This window comes from Prionailurus viverrinus, chromosome B4 (genome assembly GCF_022837055.1).
Source record: "Prionailurus viverrinus isolate Anna chromosome B4, UM_Priviv_1.0, whole genome shotgun sequence".
Taxonomy (NCBI): Eukaryota; Metazoa; Chordata; class Mammalia; order Carnivora; family Felidae; genus Prionailurus; species Prionailurus viverrinus.
In genome coordinates, this window is record NC_062567.1 from 62,139,505 (window position 1) to 62,165,168 (window position 25,664).

A 25,664-nucleotide genomic window follows, 5' to 3' on the forward strand; every position below is an offset into this window, starting at 1 on the left:
ATCTGAAATCTCCAAGATTTAGCTTATAAAACATTTTTTAAAATCCAGATTTTATATACCATTTTTTAAATGTTTACTTTTGAGAGAGAGTGTGTGAGTGGAGGCGGAGCAGAGGGAGAGGGAGAACGAATTCCAAATAGGCTCCATGCTGTCAGCACACAGCCTGATGCAGGGCTTGAACCCACGAACTGTGAGATCACAACCTGAGCCAAAATCAAGAGTCAGATGCTCAATTGACTGAGCTACCCAGGAAGCTCTTATATATCCATTTAAATACAACTTACACCTTTTAAATTTATGTGAAGAGACATTTACAAAATAATTTAATCCGTTAAACTACACATTTGTTTCTATATTATTGGGGATCAAGAATTCCTGTCCCCCAAGAATTCTGATCCTCCCAGCTGGACTAAAAATCAAATTGACATGACACAGATTTAGAGGAGAAAATCAAATAGCATATTTACAGAGAATCTACACATTCATGGAAATTCCAAAGACAGGCATAATGAAGTATATGAGTCATTCTGAACTAAGAAGAAGTGGGTAGGGGTCTGGGACTTCAGAGGAATATAATTTACAGGGTACTAAGAAAAGAGCAGATGTTTGGTAATTAGATGTTTGTCCTGCCATACAGATGGGTTGGATAAAATTTATCTCTGCTAATAACCCTTATTTCGGAAAGACCCCTAATTTAGGGTATTCTATGTAGTTAACGAAGGGGCAAAATTTTCTCTAGAGCTCACAGGATCTTGATTGCCTTCAGCTCAAAACAATCTTCATGTCAAGGTGGGCCCTCTTAGGGTGGTCTATCCTTGACCCCCACAATATCTAAAATGTACCACATATAAAATGCAATTATAACTGATAGTATAACATTGCTGTAAATATTGCCAATTCCATTACATATGGTGTACAGGAGTAAATTTTGTCGCCCCAAGGAATGCCTCTTTGACATATTATTTTAAGCTGGTTATTTTTAAGAAGCAGCAAACACAGGAGAAGGTCTGCAAAGCAAGTGGAAGTTACACTTTTGTAAGAGACATTTACATTTGTAAGGGAAATCTCCATTTGTGAAGGTGTCTCCTAGCTATATTGGCAAGTGGGGGAAGACTCTAAATCTCTAAAAAATTATCAATGGAGAAAGCATGAACTTAAAACTGCATAACAGCCTTATTCTTGTTTACTGTGGTTTGCCTGGTAACTTCGCTGACTCCCACCCCCAACATCTTCTTGGTCTCTGACTGAAGATGATATTTAAGGTGATAGATTTAGCCATTTTGGGGAGTTACTCAGTTTTCCTGGGTTTCCCCCATGTATACAGGAGATAAACATTTTATTAAGCTTTTGTTTGACTTTCTCCTGCTAGTCTGTCTCAAGTCAATTTGATTGTTAGACCAGCCAGATGAATCTTGAAGGGCACATAAAAAATTTTCCTCTCCATCAACAGACTTCAATATTGCTTATGTTTACATATCAAATGTGAAGAATTTAAATAATTAACCAAATACATGTGTTTGAAATTGATGATTCAATTGTCTTTATATTTCTGGAAAAACCACTCTGTAGGTTGAATTATGTGAATACTTCTATCAGGTTTTGGTATTGTTTACACTATCTTCTAGCTTTATATTAAATTATTTTCCAGAAATAAAGAACTACATTTAAATTACAATTTTAAAAAGTAGTTCTGGCTTGCTTTGGATCTATATTCTCACACACAAAAAAACTTATTTGATAATCAGGGAAACTAGACCCTAGTTTAAGTAATCTTAATTATTTAAATAATCATCTAGCATTATGCACACAGCTAGATCAAATAAATCCTTTTCTGTCATGAATATTCAGAATAAGGGATGAATGAGCACAAGTAAATAGAATGAAAATATATAATTAAGGAAATGCAGATTCAAAAAATTCTGAAGTTTGATATCTAGATATGTGTAAAATGAAATTCAGTAACACCGTATTTTTTAATACTCAACAAGATAGATATATTTGAATATATTAAAATTTTACATAGAGACATTCTTTTTCCAGAGAGTAGGTGTACTGATATTCAGTACAGCCCCCCCTCCCACCCCATGACATTACTCTCAACCCTGTGGCTAATTAGGACACAAGACTGATAAGTACAGCTTTTCTTTTTTTTTAATCTTTTTTTTTTTAACGTTTATTTATTTTTGAGACAGAGCATGAGCAGGGGAGGGGCAGAGAGAGAGGGAGACACAGAATCTGAAACAGGCTCCAGGCTCTGAGCTGTCAGCACAGAGCCCGATGCAGGGCTTGAACTCACAGACCGCGAGATCATGACCTGAGCCGAAGTCGGACGCTTAACCGACTGAGCCACCCAGGCGCCCCAGTACAGCTTTTCTTTTTAAGGTAGTTTGCTTTCTCTGACCACTCAGATCCACCCCGGTTAGATTTACAGTAATAAGTGACAATGGAAGTTTCTTTTAAGACAGTTATAAATTTTAGTTTATATAATTATATTATACAGTCATCAAAACACATTTGCTATACTATGACATGTGGAGAAAATGAAGTTTGAATAATTTGCAAGGGAAATGTGGTAACCATTTGCTTCTCTAACTGGCATCTATGGGCACAAAATACAAGAATAAGAAAATCATCCTAAACAAAAAGGCAAAATTCTAGGGTGGTCTTCAATTATGGTGATAAGATTAATATGACTATATTGAAAAATGACAGAGACGAACCAGTAACAGAATGAGGAGCTGAAGATGGAGAGGGACATTCAAACAGCTACTCATCCTTTAAAAGCTCCTTCAATGTAACTTTCCAGTTAACTTTTTCCAACCTTCAGGCAACTCAATGCCTTGGTCTTTCATACCTTTTACACTTCTTATCAAATGGACTGTGACTTTTCTCTTCAGGTGCCTGTCTCTCCTACTAAACCTGGAGTTCCTCCAGGGCAAAGATAGATCTCATCTCCCTTTGAAATTTCAGAAATTTAAACAGTGCTCTGAATATAGCAGGCATTCAAGGAATAAATACAATGTTGGGTAAGAGGAAAGATAGACTAAGTGGTAAAATACCAAGAAAGCTGGACTAGTTTCCTTTCTCAAATTTCTGATAACTGGTTCTGTACTTGTGGGAGAATCACTGTCCGCTTAATTTCTTCAAGAATGAAGAAGGAGACTGCTAACAGAGGCTGCCTAGAGAGGTTTGTGTTTGGCCCAAAGTGTCTTCCAGAAGTTTGAATCTCACTGCTCTTGGAACAAGCATTTTTCCCGCCATTCTCTAGTCTGACAGTTTCTGCCATTCCACATGGTCTTACACCTGTCCACAAGAAGTCCAATCTGAAGTCTGGAGGCATTCTAATTTCTGACCTCTAAGTTATTTCCACCCCTTCTCCTTTAAGAGAACAAAGACTGAGGAAAGAGGGGGAGAGAAATGAAAGGAAGGAAGGAGGGGAAGATAGAAGCCAGAAGAATAATATGGAGGAACAGAGAACAGTGGTAAATCTTTGGTAGAAATTTCAAACCTCCTCTGATAATAACCATTGGTTTTATTTGTCACATCCAAAGGTTTTCCAAAAGTGTGTCAATGAGGGAGGTGGAACATACAGATTTGACAGCCATGTCACATCAATTGCTAAGAAGTTACCCATATTAATTGGAAAGCAGGGGCTCATCACAATGAGTGTGCTTGTAGGAGAGGTGTTAAATCAAAGAAGGCAGCTAATGCTTTTTGGCAAATTTATAATTCTATGATTGTCACATAAGTCTTTTGGAATCTAAAATTCCCGGCAGAGTGTATCCTACTGATTGCAATGAATTATCAAATATTTTAACTGTTACACTTCTCACTCTAAATAAATAAAAATAATTTGAAAAAATTTTCTCCATTCAAAAAAAAAAAAAAGAAAAAAAAATGCTGAAGCTTTGGAATACCTTCCAAGAAAACAAAGGAATTGTTTCTTCTTTGAAAAGGGATGTATATAGAAAAAAATATGCTTGTACCCTAACTATCCACATTTTGATGGTAATTAACAGAAATTCAGATCTGGTGGTGTGCTGGTAAATGTTTATTTAACAACCAACTTTCTAGGGGCAAGGGAGTTGGGAGACCTCTGACTTGCACCATTTGCCAGTTTCTATGGTATAAATACTCCCAGTGGCTGATTTCAAGTTACCAACATGAGGTCACTGCCTATGGAGTTAAGAGATGCTGACGATTGCTTTTGCTGGCTCTAGCACAAGGTAGAGGGTACGATTTTATGTTTCCTCTCCTACCTTGGATTTTACTACTCTTAGGCTAGCATAATATTGTTTAGGAAACCTAAAGAAAGCACCACATCCCATGGAAAATGCTGCTGCAAGCAGACGTTAATCCTGTATGTAAGAGATCTGACTGACACCTGACGAGTATGCTGTACCTGACAGTCTCTCTGAATGATAAACTCTGCAGGTGCTCCTGTGTGAATGCAATCTCGCTGAGGCAGCTCCAGGTGGACAGGGCCACTGCCACAATTTCATCAACAAAGCAAGTGACTCATTCTATGCCATTGCTATATGCAGACCAAGGGAAGTCCTTCTCAAAACTGATCTCAGTGTCAAGTTAGTAAAGGGACAAAGTCACTGGTGCATGCGGTTTTTCTCCTAAGTAGATTGAAAAAATTTAGCTAGGCTAACCTGAGTCAACCATAATGCCAAGGATACTGCTCATGTGGCCAATTCATTTTTGGCTCTTATACTCTCTGGGGGACAGAATACCTCAAATAAACTTGTGGCAATTAAGATATTTGCTAACATTTATGACCTTATTCAGCTTAGATTCACACTTGTTAGAACCAGTCAACACCTGTCTTAAAATCTTTTTTAGAGAAGCTGTGGTCAAAAATAAGCAACTGCTCAGCAGACACTTCTATTGTCATGGAAACTGAGGCTATTTGATTGCAGGTTCCCTAGAGGTCTTCTCTTACATTCTGCGCATTTGTCCTAGCACAGGTCCTAGAGGCTTTTATACTCATAGTGACAACATCTACCCTGATTTGCCTACAATGCCATCTCCTCTCATGGAAATTTCTCTCATTTCTTAGGCTTCATCCTTTGTACCTTCTCTGTTTATATGAAACGCAGTGTAGAGTTCCACTTGCACAGAACTTCTAAAACAAAAACAAGGAGACACGGATACAGTACTTTAAGACTTGAATGTGACTTTAAATTGGCCTACCTACCCTGTGAGGTTACAAGACTGTGAAGGGCAGATGTTTTATCCACACGAGCACAGTCTGTAGAAATGTGACAAACATGAATGTATTCATTTATAAATGTATTTGGCTTTGGAGATAGCCTTCCTGGATCGGATTCCAGCTTTGTCTCTTACTAGTTACATGACGTTGGGGAAAAATCATTAATCTAAGCCCCTCATCTAAAAGATAGAGAAAGCTTACTTTACAAGGGCCTCAGTATAAGAATACACTGAGAAAATCCTCATAAAGCATTCAGAACAGTTTCTAGAACATAATACACAATAAATGTCAGTTATTATTATTGTAAATTAGATATACAGGTGAAATAAGAACAGATACTTAAGCATATAAGATGGCATTCAATTTTGTAGATTTTTTGCTATATTCTGCTTCTGAAAGTAGTTCAAATCAGTGGTTCAGATTAGTTTTGCAAACGCTGTTTGAAATGGTTTCATACTGATGGGAGTGTATTCAGGTATCACATCTTCTGGAAAATGTGTGTGAACCAGGGCACTGCTACACTCAGACCATGCAAATCTTTTATTATTCTTCATTCATAAGGGGAAACTACACAAAGAAATTTGTTACTCACGTTTTTATCTTTATATTATTCACCTTCTCAATACACCCTTCTCATTGATATTATAATTCTTCTTCACACAGAACTCATATTTGTATCCTCCCATACTAGCTAATCTTGCTTACAGAAGAAAAAAATTAACTCCTTAACATGACCTTCAAGGCCCCCCCAATCTGGCTTTAGCCTATGTTTCCAACTTCTGTTTGATCACTTCCCATCACAAATTTGATACTGTTGCCAGACTTGATTATTCACTCAGTTCATCATTTTTTCATTTGCTCATTCATTTATTTTTTTAATTCAAATACTTTATACTTGTTTACTATATGTCAGAAACTTTGCTAGGTGTCAAGGATTAAAGATAAAAAGAATGTGTAGACATGTTTGCATCTGTAGAGAAATGAGCTCAACATGCAAAAGAAGAGGAAGCAGAGAGAAGATAGAAATTTTAAAAAAGAGTGAGGGGCACCTGGGTGGGGGGCCCAGTCCATCAAGTGTCTAACTCTTGATCTCGGGTCAGGTCATGATCTCTTGGTTCATAAGATCCAGTCCCACGTTGGGCTGAGTGCTGGCAGAGGAGCCTGCTTGGGATTCTTTCCCTGTCTCTGCCCCTCCCCCATTCATTCTCCCTTCCCCCCACCCCCCCAAATAAATAAACTTAAAAAAAAAAAAGAGTGAGTCCCAGGGATGCTGAATTTTTGTCCTAGTCCTTGAGGTCATGGTTCCTCATGTACTTCCTTCACTTTCACAAGTGACTGTCAACATATCACCCACATGAGCCAATGAATCCTTATTTGGCTTGAGTGAGTTTGAGTTGAGTATCTGTCATTTTGAGTTGAAAAAGTCTGGATACATCTGCCACTTTAAGAACTCTGATGTACACAGCCAGGCAAGGGGAGCTACAGAGAAATTTTGAGATGCAAAGTGTTTTTAATTTTTTGAGTGTTTATTTTTATTTATTTTGAGAGAGAGAGAGGGAGGGAGGGGGGAGAATGTTAGCAAGGCAGGGGCAGAGAGAGAGAGAGAGAGAGAGAGAGAGAGATAATGAATCCCAAGCAGGCTCCATGGTCAGTGCAGAGCCCGATGTGGGGGCTCGAGCCCACAAACTGTGAGATCATAACTTGAGCCAAAATCAAGACTCGGATGCTTAGCCGACTGGGCCACACAGCTGTTTCCAAAATGTTTTTATTTTTATTTACTTTATTTTTCCCCCAAAATGTTTTGAAGTAGAACAAAATGTTATTAGATCAAAAGTGCAATAAAAAAGCAGTTCTAGTGAACTGTACAGAAGGACAGATTCAAAGAGATCATATAGGCACCTCTTCTGCTGTTCAAGAATTTAGTCCTTAGTCCTTAGAGAATTTCTGACTATTGAAATAATCCACCAAGGCCTAGTTCATTTGGCACCTTTTCTATAGTGTCTTTCAGATCCCAGTCAGCTGGCATGAATTGTCCTTTGTTCTGCATTCCTGCAGCACCTCACTTGTACTTCTGATACCATGGCATCAGAATCACCAGGAGGGCTTGTCAAAACGAGATTGCTGGGCCCCACCCTGAGAGTTTCTGATTCATAAGGTCTGGGTGGGACCCAGGTGATGCAGATGCTAATGCTCCAGGGGCCCACTGCTCTAATAAATACGTTTCACTGTAGCTGTGTTCTAGTGCTTTTACTCATCTGCATTCCCTACTATGTTAAAAATCCCCAAAAGATTTTATTATTCATCTTTGTAAAATTCTCAGTAGCTAACATAATTCTTACACAAAACTGGTATTTGATATGCATTACTGTGTGATTAACTTTGGAGATTAAACATTTTACCATGATAAATTCTCTCAGTTACCATCTAGATTCCCTCAAAAATGAACTGTAACTAGAGAAAATAACAAAAGGCAGAATATGTCCTGACCTCTCATGGGCTGTCTAATTTTGATTACATCTTCTGATTTCTTTTAATCCTTGCCCATAAAGAACAATGATTATTTTCAAATACAAGAAAGCTTGAGATGCATGATTTTAAAGAAGTTAAAACTAGCATTTTTCTTTCTCCTGCATGTGTTTCTATTTTCTCTTGATTTAGCTGGCATCTGACAGCCCAAAGGAGAAAACAACTCAAGCATTTTTTCATCCCACTATTTAGAAATGCGGCTCAAACTAACTTCTTTAGTAGCTGTTCTTATGGTAAAACATTCTGTTCCTTTAGGCTTTGTTGCCTTACAGCTATTTAAAAACACCTAGGAATAAATTTGACCAACTAGGTAAAAGACCTGTATACTAACAATGATAAGACATTGATAAAAACAAACTGAAGACACAAATAAATGAAAAGATATACCATACTCAGGAATTGGCAGAATTAACATTGTTAAAATGTCCATTCTACCCAAGGTGATCTACAAATTCAATGCAATTCCTAGCAAATTTTCAATGGCATTTTTCACAGAAATAAAACAAACAATTCTACAAATTGTATGGAATCACATACGATCCCAAACAGCCAAAGAAATCTTGAGAAGGAAGAACAAAGCTGGAGGCATCACACTCCCTGATTTCAAACTATGTTACAAAGCTGTATTAATCAAAATAGCATGTGGTACTGGCATAAAAACAGACACATAAGTCATTGGAACAGAATAAAGAGTCCAAAAATAAACTTGGGCACATACAGTCAATTCATTTGCAACAAAGAAGTCAAGAATACTTGGGGAAAGTGGTGAAAGGAGAAAGGAAAGAGAAAAGGAAAGATAGATTCAGAAGAACTGAATAGACATTTTTCTAAAGAAGACAGAGATGGCCAATAGGCACATGAAAAAATGCTCGTTACTAATCACCAAGGAAATGCAAATCAAAATGACATGTCACCTCACACCTATTAGAATAGCTATCATCAAAAAGATAAGAAATAACAAGTGTTGGTGAGGATATGGAGAAGAGGCAAACCTTGTGCTATGCCTGTGGAATGTAAGTTGGCACAACCAATAGGGAAAACATTATGGAGGTTCCTCAAAAAATTAAACACAGAGCTACCATATGATCTAGCAATTTCACTTCTGAGTATTTATCCAAAGAAAATGAAAACACTAACTTGAAAAGATATATGTGCTCCCATATTCACTGAAGCATTATTCATAATAGCCAAGAAATGGAAACAATCTATGGAAACAATCTGAGTATCTACTGACAAATGAATGGATAAGAAAATCTGGTATATATACGTGGAATATTATTCAGCAACAATAAAGAATGAAATATCTCCCCTGGCAACATCATGGATGGACTGTGAGAGCCTTATGCTAAGTGAAATAAGTCAGAGAAAGATAAATACTGTATGATCTCACTTATAAATGCAATCTAAAAGAAACAAAACAAAAACAAAAACGAAGCTCATAGGGGCTGGCTCAGTCAGTAGAACATCTTGGGGTTGTAAGTTCAAGCCCCATGTTGGGTATAGAGATTACTTTTAAAACAAAGCAAAACAAATAAGCTGATACAGAGTACAGGTTGGTGGGGTTTCCAGAGGCAGGGGGGGCGGGCAAAGTGGGTGTATGTGGAAAAGTTATAAACTTCCAGTTATAAAATAAGTAAGTCCAAAGAAAACCATAATGGAAATAAATTTTCATATGCCATAAATAAATAAACAAACATATAAATAAGTCAGTCAGTCAGTCCTGGAGATGTAACATACAGCATGGCAACTATAGTTAATAATACAATACTACATATTTGAAAGTTGCTAAGAGAAAAAAATCATAAAAGTTCTCATCACAAGGAAAAAGAATTTTGTGACTATGTATGGTGATGAACATTAGACTTATTCTGGTGACCGTCTGTAAAATATACAAATATCTAATCATTACTTTGTACATCTAAAACAAATACAATTATACTTTAATAAAGTATAACAAAAACACTAGGTTTACAATTATTTTTTTTTTTAATTTTTTTTTCAACGTTTTTTATTTATTTTTGGGACAGAGAGAGACAGAGCATGAACGGGGGAGGGGCAGAGAGAGAGGGAGACACAGAACCAGAAACAGGCTCCAGGCTCCGAGCCATCAGCCCAGAGCCTGACGCGGGGCTCGAACTCACGGACCGTGAGATCGTGACCTGGCTGAAGTCGGACGCTTAACCGACTGCGCCACCCAGGCGCCCCGTACAATTAATTTTTTAACCACATCATTAAGTTAGATTTTAATGAATTAAAAATAGCATGGAGCCTGCCTTAAACCCTGGGAGATAGGGAAGGCCAGTCTGCATGGAATTCTGGGTGTTCAGGTTAGATCTCTGTTTTATTGGAACTGACATCTTCGCTCTTGTGAACTAATGTGGGTAGCTTCTGGAATCAAACATGCCTAGAAACAACATTCTCTTCTTACTTTACCTCTCTCATTGTCTCTACATTGTGCTTCTTATATTTAGAGTGATCTTTATAATTCTTATAGGACCTCTAGGTAGTGGGGTAGAGTTTTAGAAACTCTGGATGTAGTATATAAGGTACACAGAGGAAAGATCTGTAGAGTGGCATTACCTTAAGCATCCTGTGACGTTGTAAAATATATCAAAATCGAGCAAACCGTTTGCTTTGGGGTAGTCTCCTTCTGGCCAACCAGAGAAGGGGATGATGATATTCTCAGTCAGGATGAGCAAGGCTTCTGTTATCATGAGATTCTTGAGTTTGTCATTAGATGACAAATTCCACAGCAAACCTAGAAAAACAAAGAGTACTATCAAAACAGGGATGGGTCAAATAACTGCTGAAAAGAGGAGTTACAGCCAGCACTCCTAGGGCTGTGGCTAGGTATTTGGGGGGGGGGGGGAAGTGAGAGAGATAGCCCCTTTCCCAACCAAAAGAATTGGTTTAGAGTTCTTTAGATGGCAATGAAACTGATCCATAATCAGCAGGGGTGGGGTGGGGGGGAATTATGATATAAAATTATGCAGGTTTAAATTAATCAGGAATGATAATGGAAGCTAGAAATCCTTAAACATTTATTGCCATTTCTCTTAAATGATCCTACCGTTAAGCTGACGTCACATACATAATAAATTCTGGTCTCACCAACATGAAGGCCCGAAATGACCCTACTGCAATAAAGACTTCAATTTTATTGTTATTTATTTAATTTTGTAAAAAAAGATTTTATTTTTTTTTAAAGTTATCCCTACAACCTACGTGGGGCTTGAAATGCACAACCATGAGATCAAGAATTGAATACTCTACCGACAGAGCCAGACAGGTATCTCAAGATTTCAATGTTTTTTGTTGTTGTTGTTTTTTAAATGTTTATTTATTTTTGCAGGAGAGACAGAGCATGAGCAGGGGAGGGGCACAGAGAGAGGGAGACACAGAATCTGAAATGGGCTCAAGGCTCTGAGCCGTCAGCCCAGAGCCTGATGTGGGGCCTGAACTCACAAACCGCAAGATCATGACCTGAGCCAAAGTCAGATGGTTACCCAAATGAGCCACCCAGGTGCCCCAAGACATCAATGTTTTTAATGTTTACTTATTTTGAGAGAGAGAGAGAGAGAGCAAGAGAGCAGGGGAGGGGCAGGGAGAGAGAGAATACCAAGCACGTTCTGCGTGTCAGCGCAGAGCCTGATGCGGGGCTCCAACTCACAAATGACGAGGTCAGGACCCGAGCCAAAATAAAGAGTTGGATGCTTAACAGACTGAGCCACCCAGGTGCCCCAAGACCTCAGTGTTTTTAAAGGGTTATATAAAGGGAATATCTCCCTCTGCCTCCTGCTCCCCACTACCTGAAACTTCCACCTGATATTTGCCTCCCAGTAACAGCATGGATGGCCTACAGAGCCTTTGCTTATACCCATGCCTATCACCAGTAGGCTGATCAACATCGCCAATTAATATTTATTAAATCCTACCCAATGACAGACTTTATGTCCTCCTGGAATTTACACTGGCTACCTCATGTATTTCTTATATTATAGTTTGGTAGTGAAGGAGATACAAGAGTATTTTTAATCTATCTACCAACATGTATGGCCTAAACAATGGTCTAAGGCTGGTACCACATTTACTTATTTAACTTTCCCTTTCCTCTTGAAACTTCTCCCCTTAACCCACCATTAAAGAAAAAGGCCATACAAGCCAACTCAGAAAGAAATTAAGATAATAGAATACTGTACTTTCCAGGGCATTTGTGAGACAGAGCCTGAGGCTGGGTAGTCAGAGAGGATACAAAGTGGCACATCCATTTAGGATTGGTTTTTCTTACAAATTTGGCATTCAAATACTTCTGATTCAGTGGAAGGAGGGCACACCTCCTGCTTGCTATTCCAGTGACTCCCAGCAGGTGTCAAGTTGCATTGCCTTCTTTCATACCTCAGCAAATGACTCTAACTCCCTAGCACCCAGGAAGGCAGAGAGAGGAGGTAGAAAGAGATGGGAATCTTCATTTTCTTCCCTACTCACTCCGCCATTGCCCAATCAGTAATTCTCACTTTTAAAATGTACTCTTTTGTCTGCATACGAGAGAGAGGAAGCATAGGTATACAGGACAGTCTACCTTATGAAACAAGGAAAGGTGCTTTTGGTTTTTTTGGCTGAATTATGTGGTGATATCATCTCCCCTGATTTAATGACTGAAATAATTGTACAGGTAAAGGTTGGTAATTATTCAACCATAGTTCTATTTGGACCACCATTTAGAACACTCTAGGCCAGATGCAGCCTTTTGACCTTAATCAGTTTTACTTAATCAGTTTCTGAAACAACCATTTCTGAAACCAAACTTCCACTGCAGCCTACACAGAGCTACAGTCAGATGGGGTGACACTGGGTCTAGTGTTTTCTGAGGGCTAGCATTCTGGCTCAGGAGGAGGTCTTTTCCTGGTCAAACTAGACTAGTCAGGAGCAGTAGCAGTGTCCCTGGGCCACAGATTTTGCAACACAAGGACTTCATTCCTCCCACTTCATCTTGAGGGGCTCTGGATGGGGGAGTGACAGAATAAAATTCCAACGGTTGTTGAAAACAATTTAGAGGCAGGTCTAAGGTGGAGTTGTGGTTTCTAAGCTACTAAAGAAAGTTAAAAAGAAAAGAGAGAGAGAGGGGAAAAAAAAGCTTCCTGCTTTAAATAAGCAAACAAATTAATAGTCCCTGCCTGCCAGAGGCTTAAAAATGTGAAGCATGATGCCATTTCCTCTTTTAAAAAAGGACCACACAGGGCACTCAAAGGAAAAGTATAACTTACAATAAAAACCAGAAGAGGATTAATCTGAACAAAGGGAGTGGAATTTTCCTCCAACAGTCAACGTCCTTTATAACTTGGTATCCAGTATTATTTCTATAAAAGTATCTGGTTTGGGAGTTTTAGTACAATTTTTAAATTTTTAATGTAGGGTATTATATAGAAATGTCATGCCTGCCAAATTTTTGTATGGTACAAAGCTAGGAAGGAACTTTTCACTAGAGATTCAGGATTAAACAGTTATACATTCTCCCAACATGTACATACAACATCAATAAATGACCAATTACAAATTGGGAAAATAACATATGACAATATGAGACAAGGGGTGAATATCCTTAATATATACAGTTCTTAAATATCATTAAAAATTCAATTGCTAGTAGAAAAATTAACCCAAGCTAAAAAATATTAGAATCTAATACACATAGGAATACATTTTCTCTAGTAACTAAACAAATGTAAATTTAATAGCTAGGTATCACTTTTTGTGACTATATGAAGGCAAAACCAGAACTAATGAGTGGAAATTCTAGGGAAGGAGATTCTGGCTCACTGAAAATATAAACTTCTAAGAGAGCTTTGAAGGAAACAGAAAGATCTGCTGTAAGATCCAGCTCTATCGCTAAGACTGCTAAAAATGAGCCCTCCTTTATCAAAATATTGACAAGTGGTTTTATCCCAAAGCTAGAGTGTTAGACTAGACTAGCAGTTTCCAAATAAATCAAGCAGCATATCAGAATGACATATTCTTGGGCCACATTCCAAATTTATTAGCTAGAATCTCAGAATGGATTTTAGTAATTTGTATTTTAAAAATTATTCTTGGGGCCTCTGGCTGGCCCATTAGGTAGAGCACGTAATTCCTGATCTCAGGGTTGTGCACTCGAGCCCCACACTGAGCATAGAGATGACGTGAAAAAAAAATGATTCCCATTTCTCACATTGGGTAATGAATGGACTAAAGGACCCTTAATACATATTCATTTCAATGACTAGATTCTAGATGACCCGATATAACATTAGGGTTTAGGTTTTCATTGGTCTCACCTTTAACTTCCAGTCAATTTATTCCTAGTGCCTAAATTTCTATTATTAAGTTCTTTGTTGCAGGTGATAAGCCTGTAATTTTCTATCTCTAAGCTCTCATTCTAGCAAAAAAGAAAGAAATGGATTCTGGTAAGGGATATACTTTGAATAATTAGCAATTATAAAAGAGATAAGAATAACTGCGTTCTCCAGAAATGTATTGCCAACTGTGATTTTTGCAAAAAACAGCTAATTTTAGTAGAAGGATCTTATAAGATATTAAAATCTGTGTTTTATTAATATTGCCTTCTAGGAATAGAAATAGAGTTATTTAACAAACTCTGCATGACAATGAGGTAGCAAAAATTACATATATTATGATTAAATGAATCCCTATTATCAGTACAGAAGGAGAAGAGGAGCAGGAGGAGGAAGACTGGTTCATTTTAATCTTATTTTTCAAAGTGATCACAGACCAGGAGGAATTTTTTTTTTTTTAAATAATTTCCCTTGCATGGATATACTTCTTTCACCTAAGTTTTGTAAGCCTTCCCTGAAATATCACACTATTGCAAAGGCCATTTAGTCCAAGTTATATACAAACCCAAGATAACTTGTTGCACATTACAAGTGCAGAATAAAGTAATATACAATTATTTTTAAAAGGTGTATAACGAATATCTTATAGCAAAATGTTTTTGCTACTTTATTAAAATATACCAAGCCAATGAAATATTTCCAAAAAACATGCAGAGGTCAATATGCATTTTTAACAAATTTCATTGCCAATCATCCTGACTCTTCCTTATGCAACATGAAAAGAGGCACAAGAATCTCCTGCTTCATTCTTACCAAGTCAGAGTCATACTCACTCCTGCAAATGCTCATTACTCAGTGACCTTGGAGATGAGCCTCTGAGACCAGTACATACTGTTCTCATTTCAATTAAAGTACACTAACAGGCTCACTTGGTAAGGGAGGGGGAACAATCTCATAGAGGGAACGTCTTTGATCCTTAAGTCTTTTCATCTGAAAAGAGAAGAGCTTCCCTCCTAGGCTGGTACTGAAAATGCCAGGAAGGTCAGTGAGTTGACGTTCTCTCCCAGCAGAACAAAGCGCTGATGCCTTTTTTATGCATATATAGAAATCGGATGGTTAATTTTTTTTATAGCTTGGCCAGGAAAATCAGGGTCTTATCTGAAAACTAACCTGATCCTTTTATTTCTCTTAATCGAGATATTCCCAGGTCACGAATCTCTTTTTTTTTATATTCAATCAGCCACAGATGTTGAACAACTTAGAGGAGTAGCAAAGTTGTTATTGCAGTAAACACACAGGCATGAAATAAGTGGCATCCTAATATTAAAGGATGCAAAAGTAGTTCAGAGATGCCCCTTCTTTCAAAACCCCACTGGGGGGGATGAAGTATGGAAGGATGGCATCTGAAAATCCTTCAGAGGAAAAGACAGCTATTGAAGGGTGAGGAGGGTTCACCAGGTGGTCAAGGTGTGGAAAAGGATTTTAGTCCAAGACAACAGCAGAGACAAAGATATCAAGACAGAAAAGAGACACAGACAGACCAGCAAATCCTTTAGGATTTCAGAACCTGGGCTGGGAGGGTATGAGAGGAGACATTGCTGCCAGTGGCCACCAGGCTCAGATCATAAAATCTTTGTGTGGCATGCTGCACTGTATCTTAGAGGTAATGGGGAGCACAATGGGACCATATTTTCGTATCAGCAAGAAATCACTAGGAGCAGAGTAGTGGACAGACTGGGAATGTGCAAAACTGAATCAGTGGGCAGGTGAAAGGCTTCTGCAATAGTAGACCAGAGAGGTGAAGAGGACTTAACCAAGTCAGTGGCAAGTGGAGACAGAGGAAGGGTCAGAGAAGAGTGAAGGAGAGCTCTCTGATCTGAGATCCGAAAAGACAAGTCTTTTCCCAAAGAAGTGTAAAAATGAATCACTCTCTGCCTCCAAAGAGGGAGGTGAGAGCCACTTTCATACAGCAAGACACCCAGATAGAGCTGGGTTGAAATATGGGCTTTGTTCTTTGTTAGCTGCATAATCTTGGGCAATCTACTTAACCCCACCGAGTGTCACACTGATGATATGTAAATTGTCAATAATGCCTTATGGAGATGACTGGAGGGACAAAGATGAAAAATGGGAAGTCCTAGCTTAGTGACTAGCACAAAGAACAGGCTCAATAAAAAGATACCCACAAAATAGACAAGAAAAGATTCATATGTATGGTTATTCGCTTTGTGTTTCTAAGCAAAGATATAAACATGTCTACATTAAGTCAACAATTTATTTCTGAGGCCCAGAAAGCACTTACTTAGCTGTTCTATTAATAGAGCTAAAGGAAGTTATTTAGAAGGATTTGTATCAAACATTCAAGTATCGACTCAATTCAATTAGCATATAATGAGCCCCCTCTGGAAGGGATGCTTCGCTTGTACTAGAAATCCTGAGAATTGCACAACAAACCTCCACTGATCAGTTCTGCACATTATGTAAAGATAACTGAATGGTTTCTATGGCATTAATACCACAGAATGTTCTCTGACCATAGTTTCCTATTGCCTACAAAAGAAGGGGAAGCATGGTTCAATGAATTACTTCCTCAACACACACCCACACATCCTCCTAAGCTCTCTAGATACAATATACCTTAACATCAATACTCTATTATCCAACTGCCTCTAAAAATGACCAGCAGCTTCTTTTTGCTTCGCTAATGATGTTCACTTTGCTGGGAATAATTTTCATTCTCCTTCAAAACACCAGTTCAACATGTATCCTATCCTTATTTTAAAGTCCACAATGAAACATCTCCTTCGGAAAGTTTTTTTTTTTTTTTTTTTTTTTTTTTTTGACCGTAAAACAGATTATCTGATTCTCTCCTGTGGTTGTCATTACTACAGTTTAATGAAGGAAATGTTAGGTTCCAATTGTGAGGTTTGGTTTTCTTTTTAAGTGCCAACCATCAAGTAACTGTTCGTGTTTTAGTAGAAAGAAAAGAACATCTACAACCTTTCTAAAATGATTCTCATTGCCTGGTACTTGCAGGCACCCCGTAAATGCTGGCTGAATGAATGAATGAGTGAGATCCCTCTTAATTTCTGTAGGTGTTTTAATATAAGTCATAGTTATGGAAGGAAATTTCTCATGGGGCATGACAGCGTGCTGGCAGAAGGATAGCAAGGTATAACCCTTCCTATAGTTTTATAAAATTAAAATATATCAAGATAGAAAAAAAGTGTGATTACTTTAAGATATAAATGGGCAGAGAAGATAGAATGACATTTTTAAAAACAGAAAAAAAACCTGTTGTATAATAAACTGCTGTATATTCTGCAGAAGTGTAGAATATATTCAACTTATAACAAAATGTATGGAATACTTCCTTCTAAAATAAACAACACTGTCCAGCATTATCATTTAAAAATACTTTTATATGATATATTAAAAAGGGCTTGGGCCTTACTTTTCTCATCTATAAAACCGAGATTTCATCACCTAATAATACCTAAAAATACCTTAAAACCTTTTGGCGATAAATTAAAAATGTATGTATACCACCTAGGCCCCTGAAGATACTTAAGGAAGGTTTCCGCAAGGCAATACCACCAACGGTTGCACTCAGTAATGCTCTTGCACTCGGGAACGTGTGCAGGGAGCATCAGCAGGGAGCTGACGGTGACAGCAAGAGGGCTAAGCTTGAACATCAATGCACCCTCTTCTCCTCTACCATATGCACTATTCATTTAAATAAAACTAGGTCTCTCTTCTCCACATTTCAAGGATTACTAAAACTGTAGCTCTAATTCTATCAGATTATTTCATTCTTCTAATCTATTGGGCAGAAAGAAGATATTTATTTGTTCAAATCAAGATTTTGAAATATGAAGTAAAGAACTAGAAAAATGCATCCAGCCACTCTCATCTTTTTTTCTTCTTTTTAGGGTGCAGGGATGAGTGGGCTAGGGAGCTGGTATTTTGGGGCGGTCCAGGTAATGGAAGGATTGGGAAATAACATTTCTTGTATTTTGACTAATTTGATTAAACTAATCCTCTACATAAGGACACTATTTGATTCCCTGATTCACTTTCTTTGTATACATCCAGCGAGTGGATTATTCAATAAATAAAACAAATAATTGGGTGTGGTTCTTACTGAGTCTCTTCAGAATGAATGCCTTGTGCACTTGAGGCAATACTGAAACCTTACACGTTCTCAAATCACAAAGTTGGCTGTTAGTAAACTGATGCAGAATTTCCCTGTGGTGAGTACTGTAAAGTTGTAAAAACATGCAAAGTTGCAGAGTTTTTAATTTAAAATATTGAGCAAAAGCCTCAAAATAATTTCCCTTTCAGGAAAAAAAAAATTCTAACTTGACTTTAATCTGGGGTTTAACTCAGAGGGTGACAATGTTCTTTGAAAGCCACCTCTCAGATAATAATGAGCCCATTAGCCATTTGTTCTAGGAAACTTAAGAAAAACAGATGACACCCTATCAAAATAACACCAGCATTCTTCACAGAGCTAGAACAAATAATCCTAAAATTTGTATGGAACCAGAAAAGACCCCAAAAACCAAAGCAGAAGGCATCACAATCCCAGACTTCAAGCTATGCTACAAAGCTGTAACCATCAGACAGTATGGTACGGGCACAAGAACAGACACTCAGATCAGTGGAACAGAATAGAGAACCCAGAAATGGACCCACAAACATATGACCAACTAATCTTTGACAAAGCCGGAAAGAATATCCAATGGAATAAAGACAATCTCTTCAGCAAGTGGTGCTGGGAAAACTGGACAGAGACATGCAGAAGAATGAACCTGGACCACTTTCTTACACCACACACAAAAATAAACTCAAAATGGATGAAAGACCTAAATGTAAGACAGGAAGCCATCAAAATCCTCAAGGAGAAAGCAGGCAAAAACCTCTTTGATCTTGGCCGCAGCAACTTCTTACGCAGCAACTTCTTACTCAACACGTCTCCGGAGGCAAGGGAAACAAAAGCAAAAATGAACTACTGGGACCTCATCAAAATAAAAAGCTTCTGACAACAAAGGAAACAATCAGCAAAGCTATTAGGCAACCGACAGAATGGGAGAAGATATTTGCAAACAATGTATCAGATAAAGGGTTAGTATCCAAAATCTATAAAGAACTTACCCAACTCAACACTGGAAAAATAAATAGTCCAGTGAAGAAAAGGGCAAAAGACATGAATAGACACTTCTCCAAAGAAGACATCCGGATAGGCAACCAACATGTGAAAAAATGCTCAACATCACTCATCATCAGGGAAATACAAATCAAAACCACAAGGAGATACCACCTTACACCTGTCAGAATGGCTAACATTAACAACTCAGGCAACAACAGATGTTGGCAAGGATGCGGAGAAAGAGGATCTCTTTTGCATTGTTGGTGGGAATGCAAGCTGGCGCAGTCACTCTGGAAAACAGTATGGAGGTTCCTCAAAAAGCTAAAAACAGAACTACCCTATGACCCATCAATTGCACTACTAGGCATTTATCCATGGGATACAGGTGTGCTGTTTTGAAGGGACACATGCACCCCCATGTTTACAGCAGCACTATCAACAATAGCCAAAGTATGGAAAGAGCCCAAATGTCCATCAATGGATGAATGGATAAAGAAGATGTGGTAAATATATATATATATATATATATATATATATATATATATATATATATATATATATATATATATATATATAATGGAGTATTACTCAGCAATCAAAAAGAATGAAATCTTGCCATTTGCAACTACGTGGATGGAACCAGAGGGTATTATGCTAAGTGAAATGAGTCAGTCAGAGAAAGACAAAAATCCTATGACTTCACTCATATGAGGACTTTAAGAGACAAAACAGATGAACATAAGGGAAGGGAAGCAAAAATAATATAAAACCAGGGAGGGGAACAAAGCATAAGAGAATCATAACTATGGAGAACAAACAGATGGTTACTGGAGGGATTGTGGGGGGGGGGGGTGGGCTAAATGGGTAAGGGGCACTAAGGAATCTACTCCTGAAATCATTGTTGCACTATATGCTAACTAATTTGGATGTAAATTTTAAAAAAGAAAAAAGAAAATTAAAAAAAAAAAAGAAAGAAAAACAGATGACATAACATACCCAGCTGGGTACACTGTTCTGCATCCTTCAATATTCTGTTAGCAGTACCTGTTATTTGCTTTTTAGTCTCCAAGTCTCTAGTTTGCTTCAGCACCTGGAGCAGCCGAGGTACCCCATTGAGTTCAGCGACCTCCAACTTGTTGTCATTGTCTTCAAATACCAAGTTTCGCAGGGCCCCACACACGGCTCGCTGAACATCTTCATTCTGAACTTTTAGAAGCTGCAAAAGCTTGGGGATGCCACGAAGCTGATTAACCTGGGGAAGAAGCAGATGTGTATTTCAGATATTTATTCTGATGTAGCATTAAAGACATTTGTTGTAATATGAATGAAGAGATGAAGTTCACTAATGTCAAGTAGAGTCCCCATCAGACAGTAACTGGGACACAACCTGAGGCTCACTGCATACAATATACACCTGCTATAAGGCAGTGCCTGCCTCTCTTGGAGGAGCTAACAATAAATGTGAGAAGACTGAAACCTATGAAAAAATTGAAGGGGAAAGTAAAGTGATAGGTGGGTAAGTAACAGTTAAGTGGACAGAAAAAGTTAAGCTATAAAAGTCTTGAGCATACAGGTCATGTTCTCACGGTTTGTGGGTTCAAGCCTCATGTCGGGCTCTGGGCTGACAGCTCAGAACCTGGAGCCTGTTTGGATTCTGTGTCTCCTTCTCTTTCTCTGTCCCTCCCCCACTCACGCTCTGTCTCACTCTCTCTCTCTCAAAAATAAATAAACGTTAAAAATTTTTTTTTTCTTTTAAGTCTTGAGCATAATGAAGATGAACAGAGCTGGAATGAGAGGAGTAAGGAGTTTTATAGAAGAACAGCACAATTATATGAACATTTCATTTTTTTTTTCCAGGACAGAACTTTACAGTCAATATAAATGGACAGATCTCACCATCAATGGTAGAAATAAAGATTCATTTACCATGGCACTGGTAGTACCAATGCAAACTAATCCTAAATTCCAGCTATTTTTATGATCAATTGCTTAGGGTATTTAAAAAGCTTCATATAAAAATTATGCAAGCTTCTTAATTTAAGTAAATAACGTAACTTTACACTTTTGATATGTTATTTAAATTTTTTTTAATGTTTTTATTTATTTTTAAGATAGAGAGAGACACAGCATGAGCAGGGGAGGGGCAGAGAGAGAGGGAGACGTAGAATCTGAAGCAGTCTCCAGGCTCTGAGCTGTCAGCACAGAGCCTGATGAGGGGCTCGAACTCACAGACTGTGAGATGATGACCTGAGCTGAAGTCAGACGCTTCACCAACTGAGCCACCCAGGCACCCCTTGATATGCTATTTAAAAAATATCTCTCGGGGGGCGCCTGGGTGGTGCAGTCGGTTGGGCGTCCGACTTCAACCAGGTCACGATCTCGCGGTCCGTGAGTTCGAGCCCCACGTTGGGCTCTGGGCTGATGGCTCGGAGCCTGGAGCCTGTTTCCGATTCTGTGTCTCCCTCTCTCTCTGCCCCTCCCCCGTTCATGCTCTGTCTCTCTCTGTCCCAAAAATAAATAAACGTTGAAAAAAAAATTAAAAATAAAATAAAATAAAATAAAAAATATCTCTCGGGGCACCTGGGTGGCTCAGTTGGTTAAGTGTCCGACTTTGGCTCGGGTCATGATCTCACAGTTTGTGAGTTCAAGCCCCATGTCAGTCTCTGTGCTGACAGCTTGCTCAGAGCCTGGAGGCTGCTCCAGATTCTGTCTCCCTTTCTCTCTGCCCCTCCCCCATTCACACTCCGTCTCTCTCTCTCTCAAAAATAAACATTAAAAAAATAAAAATTAAAAAAATTAAAAAAAATAGAAAATATCTCTCCCATCCAAATATGCAAGAAAGGGCATGCTGTCTATTAGAGAAAGGGTTAGCACTAGGAAAAGAAGAATAAAAATAGATGGTTTAGATTCTGAAATGTATGGCTGCTCAAGAAGAGGTCAAATCATGGCAATATGAGCAATGTGATACTTTAGGCTGCCAATATTATCTAAAGAAGTCAAGACGTGGACGTGGGGTGGCTGAAGCAAAATGTTAAGTTGTAGACTGAGGGCTTTCCTTCTCATGGGCTTCTACTGGCATCTGATACAGAAATTTTAAATTAGTAAGAACTTCTAGTAAAGATGTCAGTCATTCTCACCATCTTAATGCAGAAATTTTTAGGAAACACTTATGGTTGTGAATGGGCAGGAGGTTCCCTTTCAGCTGAAGTTCATCACTTATGAATGATGCCCTAACTGCTTCACAGTTCATGCTCTGGCGCCCAGTAATACCTTTTCATATTTTCTATGTATCATCAAATTTCAGCTTCCCTTTCATAAACAGATAAATGAGATTTAAGACATAATCTTCCAATCTTACATCTTTCTTTGTTAGGACTGGGGAGAAGACTAGCAAGGCAAGAATCAAAGTCAAAGTTTAAAAATAATAACCATAATAATAATAATAATAATAATAATAATAATAATAATAAAACACAGATAATGACTCTCCCACCCACTTCTACCATTAGAAGGTGTTGGCATAGTGTTAAGAGTTTCATTTATGTTATCTAATTAATAGCTTGTTGAGAACCTTATGAGAGAAGTACTCTTTTGGTCTCTTTGAGGCTTCACTAGTAATAATGAGGAATAATACTTCCACTTACAACTCACTTCAGAGGAGACATGTGCAGAACAGGGCACGACTGGTAAACTGGCCACAGCAATTTTGTTGCGCTACGTCTACAGCCATTCTAATATATTTGCACAAAAATGCTACTGATAAAGATTTCTTAGCTGTCAACTAATTCTGGTGCAGTAGATCATCTACTTGATCACTTCCTCTATTCCCATTACTACACTTCCTTAAGAGCAGAAAGGCACATTTTAAATTGTTTATAATTCACAGGTTTCTCCAATTCCATCAATTTCTATTTCATAGTTAGGTTTTAAGTTGGTTAAATGTACACTCCACAAACTTCATAAATGCCAGCTATACTAAATCTTCACAGTAGCTGTAGAAGCATCAGATGCAGAAAGAAAATCCTGTTTGTCCTGAAGGTATTTTGCGAGCTTTAGAAATATTTTATTGCTTGATTTATAACTCCTAAGTGGCCTTCTTCAAAATATGATGGGATGTGGCTTACCGGTCATATTGCATTTCCAGATGCGATGATAGAATCAGTGAGAAGTGGCGTGTGGAACTGGACTCGGGGGCTTGGACAGCCGGCTTTGCTTACCCTGTCACCTTCACCCCTTGGGCTTTCAGCACTTGCTCCAGCCCAGAAAGAAGGCATTGTGGACACACCATGCTCAGACAAATGTAGAAATCTGCTACAGCTGTAGTCACTGTTGAATTTGACGCCCTAGTGTCTGGCACCTCTCCCAAATTTATAAATAGACTTAGGTTACTTTTATCCATCTTGTTAAGCAGGTTGATACAAAATCAATACCAAATGCATTATTTTTAATGTCTATTTTTGAGAGAAAGACAGAGCACGAGCAGGAGAGAGACAGAGAGAGAGGGAGACACAGAATCTGAAGCAGGCTCCCGGCGCTGAGCTGTCAGCACAGAGCCTGATGCGGGGCTTGAACCCGTGAACTGTGAGATCATAACCTGAGCCGAAGTCAGTGGCTTAACTGAGCCACCCAGGCGCTCCAGATCCTGTACACATCAGAACCAACGCCAAGTGTACTGTCTTTGTCCCTTCACATTCAGGGAAGCAGATGGGATGAGAGAGGTGGCATGTATTTCCCAGTTATACTGAATCCTCAGGGGATTTGTTCTCCCTTTGGGAAAAGGAAAGAAGAAACAGACTAACATGAATATCTCAGAACTTCAAAAGACCTTTCATTTGAGATGGTTTCTAAATATATGGAAGGGCTCTATTCTGATTCTTCTTCTTGTCAACTATAAAATAAATGATGAGGATTCTGGTGGCAAATAAGCGGAAGGAACAAACTGACTCCTTTGGGGCAAGGGCTCCCTTGTGCCCTGGTGCCCTTGCTCTCACTTCCTTCCTGTTGGGAATGCTCCGACCACTCTGCCTCACTTCTGGCAAAGGCCTGCTCATCTTGCATGAGCTGGCTCAAATGTCACCACCTCTGTGAAATGTCACTCCCCTTTTCTCTTTTCCTTCCCATTAGAACTAATCACTCCATGAAAATTGGTATAACCTTTCAGGAAGGCAATCAGCAGTAAGTGTCAAAAACTTCAAAAATATTCTCTTCTAATAACCTTCATTAGGAAAGAATTTGAAATGCACACACATGTAATTGTAAGTACAGTATTTATTTAATTTTTAATAAAATTTATTTATTTTTGAGAGAGTGAGAGCCTGCACAAACAGGGGAGGGGCAGAACAAGAGAGGGAGGGAGGGAGAGAGGGAGAGAGGGAGAGAGGGAGAGAGAGAGAGAGGGAGAGAGGGAGAGAAGGAGAGAGGGAGAGAAGGAGAGAGGGAGAGAGAGAGAGAGAGAGAGAGAGAGAGAGAGAATGAATGAATGAATGAGAATATCTCAGGCAGGCTCTGTGCTGAGTGCGGAGCCTGGCATGGGGCTCGAACCCACGAACCATGAGATCAAGACATGAGCCAAAATCAAGAGTTGGATGCTTAACTAACTGAGCCACCCAAGCACACTGTGACTGTAGTATTTATAAAAGGGAAAAATTTGAAACCATAAATGTCCAACAACAGGGGAAGACTAGTTAATGATTGTCACAATCCACACAGATTGAAGTTTCCATGGGAGAGGCAGAGTAATGTTAGAACTGACAGATATTTTATATTGGTCATTACAGTTCCCTCACCAGTCAAATGGAGATTATCTAAGATTAACAATCTTCATGCTAGGTACATAGTACTCACTCAACACATGGTAGCTAGTGCATCACCATTAATATGCCACCATTAATATGAGGTATGCAAAATATTGCTAATGTTATAAGGAAATGCTTATTGTACAGTGTTACTAGAAAAAATGTATAAAATATCTATGTATTTCCACTCAAACACAGACATAAAGAAGGAAATGAATTTAGGGAGTTTGGGAGAAATGATGGGCATATAAATTATGAAAGTTGCTTGTTATTTTGTATTTTTTTAAACAACAAGCATATATTTGTGCATGCTTCTTAAAATCAAAGCAAAAAAAAATCCCTACGAGGAAAGCTACATATTCAATTTGTAAAAAGTCAGAGAACAAAACTAAGATGGTAACAATATTGGGGAAGTGTGGGTATGTCTCTTTTTGTCTGTTTCTTAATTTCTCAAATTTTGAGTAATGAATTTGTATGAGTTTTATAAGATTCTTCAAGATAGTTATGGCAGTCAAAACTTCAGTGATGAGATCTGAAGCAGGAATGGAAATAAGGTCAGTTTTAGAAGGGTCTTGCAGATTAAATTTATCCTTCCTCCTAAAGGCAAGTGGGTGCTGAGAGGCGACTGTATCAGTAGTGGGTTA

The 25,664-nt window shown here is 38.4% G+C and overlaps 1 protein-coding gene across 1 annotated transcript in view; it reads right to left on the minus strand.

The window, feature by feature from the left end:
• Positions 1-25,664, minus strand: part of PKP2 (plakophilin 2) — a 94,933-nt gene that overhangs the window by 29,581 nt on the left and 39,688 nt on the right. The window contains exons 5-6 of the mRNA XM_047868415.1: positions 20,270-20,477; positions 10,325-10,502 (exon numbers count right to left, since the gene is read on the minus strand). Of these exons, the coding sequence (XP_047724371.1) occupies positions 10,325-10,502; positions 20,270-20,477 (386 nt within the window). The remainder of the gene's footprint in view (positions 1-10,324; positions 10,503-20,269; positions 20,478-25,664) is intronic.